The 10377-nt window shown below is 45.5% G+C and overlaps 1 protein-coding gene across 1 annotated transcript in view; it reads right to left on the reverse strand.

Moving 5' to 3' along the window:
- The window catches only part of LOC113406944 (hydrocephalus-inducing protein homolog), a 359446-nt gene that overhangs the window by 258316 nt on the left and 90753 nt on the right, over positions 1–10377 (reverse strand). The window contains 1 exon segment of the mRNA XM_029912029.1: positions 8892–9115. Coding sequence (XP_029767889.1) covers positions 8892–9115 — 224 coding nt within the window.

A 10377-nucleotide genomic window follows, 5' to 3' on the forward strand; every position in this document is an offset into this window, starting at 1 on the left:
CACTGGATGATTACCTGTTCTGTTCATTCCCTCTGGGGCACCTGGCACTGGTCACTGTCAGAAGACAGGATACTGGGCTAGATGGACCTTTGGTCTGTCCCAGTGTGGTCGATCTTATGTTCTCACCAGAGGAGAGGATAAGAGAGGAGAGGGGCAAAGACCCAGCCATTGACTGGGGCAGCCTGGTGCTCTCTTATTTCATTTGGGGGGTGAAGGGACTCACCAATACTTTGGGAAAGAAGGCACCAACACAACATTGTATCAGAACTACTGCTTGCTTAGAAGGGTTATGAGCAGCTGTTATGAATGATGCTAACAGTTGAAAGGCCTTTGGCTAGGCACCCACCAGAACTGGCTGCTGGAGCAGCACAGAGGAATGAGTGCGAGGGCACAGGTGCTTATGTAGCCAGTTACCAGAGGTATTTTCAAAAGCTGTACGCTTGATTGGCAGAGCGCACAGGGGCTGAGCAGATTTCTGCCCCTTATGTGGTTTAAATATTATAATGTAAAATTTGCATATGTAAATAGTGATTTTGCAGCTAAACTGGCATTTTTTAAATTGTGCCAGCTGATATGGGTGCCAGCTGCTGATTGGTTGTCTGCATCTACTCCTAATAGTGAGTCTGCAGTGACAAGGTAATCTGGCCAAATTCAGAAGCCAGGCCAGTTTTCATCAGAAGGAAGTCAGACTACTAAGCAGCACAGGCAATGAAAGATGTCCCGGCTTCCTTGGGATGATAGCTCTGGTGGTGGAGGGCCACCTAGTAGGAGAGACATGGATGGAGGTGCTGGGTGGGATTTCTGAGAGTCTCCCTTGATCCTTAATTAGCCAGGAACATCCATGCAGGAGCAGCCCCTTGAGCCACAGCCAGCCAGGAGATGTGAGGCTCTCCAGAGATATGCACCATCTAGCTCTGGAGGGATGATGGTCCTTGTGGAGGATGAGGGAGAGGACACAGGGGTGAGGGATGAGTCATCTGAGCCCTCATCCCAGCCTACATGACCTCCATCACCACATACCTTATCCCGCAGGATCCCCCAGCCAGGGCACCTCCACCCAAAAGAGAACTGGGAGTGTTTCTTCACGTAGAACCAACACCTGGAGTATAGCAGCAGCAGCCTGGCTGGGCCCAAGAGCAACTGGCACTCACCAGGAAAATGGTGATCTGGGCTCAGCGTGAGTGCAGAGCATCAGAGTGGGGTGACCAGATCATTGCAAAGTCAGTCAGCTGCTCCCCAACTCTATCTGTGCACACTCGACCCAGCATAGCACCTAGCTGTAAGAAGCTCTGAGTCTGCCTCATGCTCTGGTGCGTCTTTGTACTGCCCCAATTCTAGGGGCCAACAGGAGCCAATTCAACACCCAATGTATGTGGGCTGCTCTGAGCTACCCCCTGCACCTATGAAGCCACTCTGGCAGCGGTAAGTAGCCAGAGTGAAGAGGCACCCTGGCTTTATGGTGGGAAAAGGGAAGTAGGTGGGAGGTATAGCACTGATTCTGCTCCACCAGGGAGTCAGGAATTCCTGGCTAGCCGGGGAAGTGTCCCTTACCATTGCAATAAGAGCCATGCAAAGGGGTTGGAGTGAGGCTGAGAGTCTGGCCCAAGAAATCCAGATCTAGTGGAACTAGGTTCGAGATGGTGGGTAGATATCCAGGAGGAGACGTCAGAAAGGCAGCTTGTGTTATGGAACTGGTGGAACAGGAGATATCAGGGCTGGACAGGAGTCCCTGGCTCAGAAGCACGGTAGAATCTGGGGAAGCAGATGAGGTCACAGAGAGCGTACAGAGAAAGAAGAGGAAGGGGCTGAAAACAGAAACTTGAGGGACATCAACGGAAGACAAAGAGGGGAGGATGAGACAGCTGCAGCGGCACAGGAGCCAGCAAACAGAGCTGTAAACAGGGGAGTTTCAGTGGGAGTTTGCAAGGGGAGTTTGCGGGGGAGACTAAGGGCAGGTCTTCATTACGGGGGGGGGTCGATTTAAGATATGCAAATTCAACTACGCGAATAGCGTAGCTGAATTCGACGTATCGGAGCCGACTTACCCCGCTGTGAGGACGGCGGCAAAAATCGACCTCCGCGTCTCCCAGTCGACAGTGCTTACTCCCACCTCTGCTGGTGGAGTAAGAGCGTCGATTTGGGGATCGATTGTCGCATCCCGACGAGACGCGATAATTCGATCCCCGAGAGATCGATTTCTACCCGCCGATTCAGGCGGGTAGTGTAGACCTAGCCTAAGAGAGCTAGGCAGAGGAATAAACAGGCTAGTGAAGGGAGTGTGTTCTGGTGCCCGTTGGGGGTTTGTTTTGCTGTGGGTGGTGGTGGTTTGGTTTGGTTTGTGTTTCCCGGACTAACAGGTTTTTGGTGGGAAGGCTATGACCGATACAGAGGCAGCAGTAGAAGACACAATGAGGATGACTGGATGTGGAAGCTGCGACATGTACATGATCCTGGAGGGGGTACCTGAAAAGAGTTTCGTCTGCGTGAAGTGCCGCCTGATAGAGCTGATGGAAGAAAAGATCCGAGGATTGGAGATGCAGGTGGAAACTCTGGTTGAGTTTAGAAGGGGGTTCGAGCAGATGATGGAGCAAAGACATGAGGAGGCTGAAGGGAAAAGCTCAGACTTGCTGATGGAAGCAGGACCAAAAAAAACTGAGGGGAGATTGCTGGGTGAGGAAAGTGGACAGTGGAAGCATGTGACTAAGAGAACCAGGCAGAGGAAAAGACGGGCTAGTGAAGGAGAAATAGAGCTCAGGAACAGGTTTGTGGAATTGGAAAATGAAGAAGGAGCACAGCAGGTGGTTGCTGAAGGCGAGAGGACAAGGAAGAAGAGAAGAGCAGCTAGTCCTATAGGAAGAGGGGAAGAGTCAATGGAGATAACAACACCAAATATGAGCCCCAGGAGGATACGGAATGGGTTGCGGAGGATTGCAAGGGACAATAGGAATCGAGAGGACTTGCAGCCAGAGGGAACAGGGGATAGATCGGAGAATCGCACCATCACCAGGAAAAGGCAGGTCTATGCGATTGGGGACTCCTTACTGAGAGGAATAGACAGGCCTGTAACTAGAGCTGATCCGGAGAACAGAAGGGTGCTAAGATACGGGATGTGGACCTGAGGCTGAAAAGGATCCTAACGGGAGCGGGAAAGAATCCGCTGATTGTCCTTCATGTGGGAACAAATGATACGGCTAGATTCTCGCTGGAACGTATCAAGGGAGACTATGGCAGGCTGAGGAAGACGCTTAAGGAAATCGAGGCTCAGGTGATCTTCAGTGGGATTCTGCCTGTTCCTAGAGAAGGGCAACAAAGGTGTGACAAGATTATGGCGATCAACAGATGGCTCAGGCAGTGGTGCTATAAGGAGGGCTTTGGGATGTATGGCCACTGGGAAGCATTCATGGACAGAGGACTGTTCTCTCGGGATGGACTTCACCTGAGTAAGGAGGGAAATAGACTTCTAGGATGGAGGCTGGCACAACTGATTAAGAGAGCTTTAAACTAGGAATTTGGGGGAGATGGCTGGGAGATGTCCAGGTAATTTCCATGCCAGAATTTAACATTGAGACGGATGAAAACAAAGTAAGAAAGGATACAGCTGTGGGTATGAGAATGGACATAAGGAGGAAGTGTAGTGTAGATACCATTCTAATAGGTGATACTGGTGGTAGAATGTCTGTGCCTAATCGGGTAAAGAATGTCAGTGAAGCCAAACGGCAAAAATTAAGATGTTTGTACACTAATGCGAGGAGTCTAGGTAACAAAACGGAGGAACTAGAGCTACTGGTGCAGGAAGTGAAACCAGATATTATAGGGATAACAGAAACATGGTGGAATAGTAGTCATGACTGGAGTAAAGGTATTGAAGGCTATGTGCTGTTTAGGAAAGACAGAAATAAAGGCAAAGGTGGTGGAGTAGCATTGTATATCAATGATGAGGTAGACTGTGAAGAAATAAGAAGCGATGGAATGGATAAGACAGAGTCTGTCTGGGCAAAATCACATTGGGAAAGAAAGCTACTAGAGCCTCCCCTGGGATAGTGCTTGGGGTGTGCCACAGACCGCCGGGATCCGATTTGGATATGGATGGAGACCTCTTTAATGTTTTTAATGAAGTAAACACTAATGGGAATTGTGTGATCATGGGAGACTTTAACTTCCCAGATATAGACTGAAGGACAAGTGCTAGTAATAATAATAGGGCTCAGATTTTCCTGGATGCAATAGCTGATGGATTCCTTCACCAAGTAGTTGAAGAACCAACAAGAGGGGATGCCATTTTAGATTTGGTTTTGGTGAGTAGCGAGGACCTCATAGAAGAAATGGTTGTAGGAGACAACCTTGGTTCGAGTGATCATGAGCTAATTCAGTTCAAACTAGATGGAAGAATAAACAAAAATAGATCTGGGACTACTGTTTTTGATTTCAAAAGGGCTAACTTTAAAGAATTAAGGAAATTAGTTAGGGAAGTGGATTGGACTGAAGAACTTGTGGATCTAAAGGCGGAGGAGGCCTGGAATTACTTCAAGTCAAAGTTGCAGAAACTATCAGAAGCCTGCATCCCAAGAAAGGGGGGGAAATTCATAGGCAGGAGTGGTAGACCAAGCTGGATGAGCAAGCATCTCAGAGAGGTGATTAAGAAAAAGCAGAAAGTCTACAAGGAGTGGAAGATGGGAGGGATTAGCAAGGAAAGCTACCTTATTGAGGTCAGAACATGTAGGGACAAAGTGAGAAAGGCCAAAAGCCATGTAGAGTTGGACCTTGCAAAGGAAATTAAAACCAATAGTAAAAGGTTCTATAGCCATACAAATAAGAAGAAAACAAAGAAAGAAGAAGTGGGACCGCTAAACACTGAGGATGGAGTGGAGGTTAAGGATAATCTAGGCATGGCCCAATATCTAAACAAATACTTTGCCTCAGTCTTTAATGAGGCGCTTAGGGATAATGGTAGGATGAAATGGGAATGAGGATATGGAGGTAGCTATTACCACATCCGAGGTAGAAGCCAAACTCGAACAGTTTAATGGGACTAAATCGGGGAGCCCAGATAATCTTCATCCAAGAATATTAAAGGAACTGGCACATGAAATTGCAAGCCCATTAGCAAGAATTTTTAATGAATAAGTAAACTCGGGGGTTGTACCATACGACTGGAGAATTGCTAACATAGTTCCTATTTTTAAGAAAGGGGAAAAAAGTGATCCGAGTTACTATAGGCCTGTTAGTTTGACATTTGTAGTATGCAAGGTCTTGGAAAAAAATTTTGAAGGAGAAAGTAGTTAAGGACATTGAGGTCAATGGTAATTTGGACAAAATACAACATGGTTTTACAAAAGGTAGATCGTGCCAAACCAATCTGATCTCCTTCTTTGAGAAGGTAACAGATTTTTTAGACAAAGGAAACGCAGTGGATCTAATTTACCTCGATTTCAGTAAGGCATTTGATACGGTTCCAAATGGGGAATTATTAGCTACATTGGAAAAGATGGGGATCAATATGAAAATTGAAAGGTGCATAAGGAACTGGTTAAAGGGGAGACTACAATGGGTCATACTGAAAGGTGAACTGTCAGGCTGGAAGGAGGTTACTAGTGGAGTTCCTCAGGGATCGGTTTTGGGACCAATCTTATTTAATCTTTTTATTACTGACCTCGGCACAAAAAATGGGAGTGTGCTTATAAAGTTTGCAGATGACACGAAGCTGGGAGGTATTGCCAATACAGAGAAGGACCAGGAAATCATATAGGAAGATCTGGATGACCTTGTAACTGGAGTAATAGTAATAGGATGAAATTTAATAGTGAAAAGTGCAAGGTCATGCATTTAGGGATTAATAACAAGAATTTTGGTTATAAATTGGGGACACATCAGTTGGAAGTAACAGAGGAGGAGAAGGACCTCGGAGTATTGGTTGATCTCAGGATGACTATGAGCCGCCAATGTGATATGGCTGTTAAAAAAGCTAATGCGGTCTTGGGATGCATCAGGCAAGGTATTTCCAGTAAAGATAAGGAGGTGTTAGTACCATTATACAAGGCACTGGTGAGACCTCATCTGGAATATTGTGTGCAGTTCTGGTCTCCCATGTTTAAGAAGGATGAATTCAAACTGGAACAGGTACAGAGAAGGGCTACTAGGATGATCCGAGGAATGGAAAACCTGTCTTATGAAAGGAGACTCAAAGAGCTTGGCTTGTTTAGCCTAACCAAAAGAAGGCTGAGGGGAGATATGATTGCTCATTATAAATATATCAGAGGAATAAATACCAGGGAGGGGGAGGAATTATTTAAGCTCAGTACCAATATGGACACAAGAACAAATGGATATAAACTGGACATTAGGAAGTTTAGACTTGAAATTAGACGAAGGTTTCTAACCATCAGAGGAGTGAAGTTCTGGGACAGCCTTCCAAGGGGAGTAGTGGGGGCAAAAGACACATCTGGTTTCAAGACTAAGCTTGATAAGCTTATGGAGGGGATGGTATGATGAGATTGGTCTTTGACTACTAGCGGTAAATATGCCCAATGGTCTGTGATGGGATGTTAGATGGGGTGGGATCTGAGTTACTACAGAGAATTCTTTCCTGGGTGATGGCTGGTGAGTCTTGCCCACATGCTCGAGGTTTAGCTGATCGCCATATTTGGGGTCAGGAAGGAATTTTCCTCCAGGGCAGATTGGCAGAGGCCCTGGAGGTTTTTCGCCTTCCTCTGCAGCGTGGGGCACGGGTCACTTGCTGGAGGATTCTCTGCACCTTGAGGTCTTTAAACCATGATTTGAGGACTTCAATAACGCAGACATAGATTAGGGGTTTGTTACAGGAGTGGGTGGCTGAGATTCTGTGGCCTGCGTTGTGCAGGAGGTCAGACTAGATGATCATAATGGTCCCTTCTGACCTTAAAGTCTATGCGTAGCCATTAAATGAGATGCTGAAGGAACAATTATCAAAATAGGAGGTGAACCAGAAGAGATCAAAGAGTGAAGAGAGCCAAGAGGGGAAATAAAATGGAGGACGGAGTGACTATTTAAGGAAGCAGACAGATTATAAAGAATTAATTTAAAGGAGTGACCCTTTGATTTAGCTAGAAGGTCATTTTTGACCCTGAAGGGGGTTGCTCCAGCACCATGAAGGGGCAGCAGCCACACTGAAAGGAACGGGAGTCTAGGAAGCAGGAGGAAACAGCATGCTCCAGAATTCTGGAGACAAAGGAAGTCAGGATGGTAGGTGATTGAGTTAAAGTGCAATATGAGCAAACATACATCAAGTCAAATGAATGACCTAGTCCACTTACGAGAGATGGCTGCCCACTTTAACCACCCCTTTCACCAGATATTGTAGTTACATAGCCATGTACTGAGGGGAAGCAGGTGCAACTATGGGTCCCTCAAGACAGGAAGTATTTGATGCCAACTCTGTCAGCTCCATCCTAGGCACACCTTTCAAGTGTTATTTCTTGCTAGAAGGCAAAAACACTCCCGGCTCTTGCAAAGACATACCATAACCAGTTTGGGGGAGGAAAAATGTGACTGCAAAACATTCCCACCTGCTCCCCAGCTTCCTGTAGCTCATGTAAGGCCCCTCTACACAACCAGAGCAGCCTACAGGGGCTGGAGAGGGTAGCAGAATCGGCCCTTAAATTTCATACTCCACCACTGAGCTCATTCATTCAGGCTGTGAAGATTATTCTTCTCTGAATCTGCACCTCTCCCCCTATATTAGTGCTACCTGAAAAATTAATGGTCTTATAAATCAATGTTTCTTTGGCTGAGGTTTATGGATTACCACAGCCCTTGCTATGCTAAGAACAGGAAATACCACAGTCCTTTCCAATACTAGAGCACGGGAGATGTTGCTGTGCTTTTGTATGAATCATTAACAACATATTAAAAGAACAGACCATGCTAGAGCCCACTCTGCAGCACTGGCAGCTGCCAGAACCTCACTGCGTATAGTTATCTGGTTTCCCTTGCTGCAGGTCCAGTCCTTCAAATGATTCTCATCTATTTCAATGGGGGCCGAGGCACTCAGCACATTGAAGGATCAGACTATCTGTTACTTTCCCCAGTGAATTAAGCCCACCAAAGTTTAGGTTGCTCCAGAATTGGAAACTTGCCTATCTGACACCCAAGGAGTCAGATAAGGTCTGAGCAGTAGCCTGTGTTATTACCCTGACGACTAAGGATTTAAGTTCCTCCATCTCCTAACCCCTGCAGAACTACAGCTGGGACACTGTGCACTTCCAACGGAACAGGCCTTGCAACTATTAGAAATCTAAGAGTTTATGAGCTACCCCAGTTCTCCCTGGCCAGACTATTTCCTGTACAATCCTCCCTCAAGCAGTTCTCCAGAATGAGCAATCCTACTAAAAGCACTAGTACCCTTTTTGCAGCTCTCTGCATGAGGCCAGGTAATGGTCTCAGAAGGGAGTTATCACATTGCAGAAGTCTATGCAAACAGATTATTCTGAAATCAAAAATACTGATTGGCCTGATCTTTAAGGAAGCCCCAGCTATTGCTGGTTTATTGAGGACCAGTAACTTCCTGGTTTAGTTATGAGCAGAAAATGTAGGAGACTGGGGTCCTTGCTTGCAGGAACTTTTCCCCTCTCACAGAGCATTACATTTCATCATATGAATGCTGCACACAGTCGGGAGACAATGGAGTCTAAATGGTTAGAGCAGGGGATAAGGAATCATGGGTTCTAGTCTTGGCTCTGACACTGGTTCCTTATGATGTGACCTTGGACAAATCTCTGCTCTTCTCAGTATCTCCAGCTGTAAAATGAGGATTCATACTCTACCTCACAGGGGTGCTGAGGATCAAAACTGTCCTAAGATGAAAGATGCTACAGAAATGCCAATTATTAATGAATACTCATTATAGCCCAGCTTACCTAATAGTTAAGTTCACAGGCTCGGGGGCTCCGTTCACACTGAATTTAAACTCCTCTGTGAACTCCCCCAGGATGGTGGAACTGAAGGAGATCTGGATGGCTTGAAGTCCACCTGGCAGAATGATGCCCTCTTTGGGGTCAAGGGTAAAACAGGCGCCCAGTGCAGTAGATGGAGGAATCAAGTTAAAGAGGGCATCAATGGCTCCTTTGTTACACAGGATTGCCTGCAGCAGTAAAAGGGAAGGAATGGAAACATATAAGGAACCTTTACTTCTCACAGATTGAATTGATTTGTTTTCTAATTAAATGATTAACATCTGAAAAGGGAGAAGTGACGAGACGTTGCCTGTCGGAAGCCAAGGGAAATACACTGGGCTAAATTCTGCACTCAATTAAATCTGCAATAGTTCCAAATAAATCAAGAGAGTTGCTCTGAATTTACACCAGTGCAACGGAGAGCAGAATATCCTCCACTGTAACTGAATGTGCAGTACAAGATAGATACTGAACACAGATATCTGGGCTTTCAGAAAGGTCCCCAAGAGCAGCAAAGAACAGTCACATTATTTCTGATGAAACATCATACAATCATATTGCTCCCGATGGTGCCAATCCTGCAACATGCTGAATGCATTCCACTCCCCCTATAGCCAGTAAGCTGAGGGAACCTGGCACCTTGCAGGCTTGGGTGGACTGTGTTATCACACTGATAATGCCCACTCTTCTTGTTTAGAACTGGGAGCATAAACCAGATTGCAAATAGAAAAAATATGACCTTGTCATGATTAGATAGCTAGATAGACACATTTTTCAAGTATCAGGAGGTAGCTGTGTTAGTCTGTATCTACAAAAACAACAAGGAGTCTGGTGGCACCTTAAAGACTAACAGATTTATTTGGGCATAAGCTTTCGTGAGTAAAAACCTCACTTCTTCGGATGCATAGAGTGAAAGTTACAGATGCAGGCATTATATACTGACACATGGAGATCAGGGAGTTACTTCGCAAGTGGAGAACCAGTGTTGACAGGGCCAATTCAATCAGGGTGGATGTAGTCCACTCCCATTTTTCAGACATCCTTTTCTGGGGACTAGTCTTGTATTTATTAAATGGTTGTTTATCCCTTCTTTGAAAAGCACTTTGGGGTCCTCAGATGAAAGCTTCTATAGTACAGAAATGCAAAATATTATGAGTTCATTTTTATTAACCTACTTATCTTATTTTGCTGGACACCTTTCTTTTTATGTGAAGAGGGCATCTGCTGTTTATTGTATAAAGCTAAGTAGTACTCAGAAACCCGGGTATTGCTAATTTCAGAAGTATCCAAAAGTATTGGTTCAATACAGACCTTTTTTATTTTCCTTTATCTTGTTGGATCAGCTCTGTCTTAGCTAAACTATAAAGGCCAGTGAACAAGGAGGGCAAATACCAGCACGACCTGTTCCAAACAATTTTAATCTCATAAATATTCACAAGCACAATCTAAG

Source organism: Terrapene carolina, unplaced genomic scaffold (genome assembly GCF_002925995.2).
Source record: "Terrapene carolina triunguis isolate 2854851 unplaced genomic scaffold, T_m_triunguis-2.0 Scaffold166, whole genome shotgun sequence".
NCBI lineage: Eukaryota > Metazoa > Chordata > Testudines > Emydidae > Terrapene > Terrapene triunguis.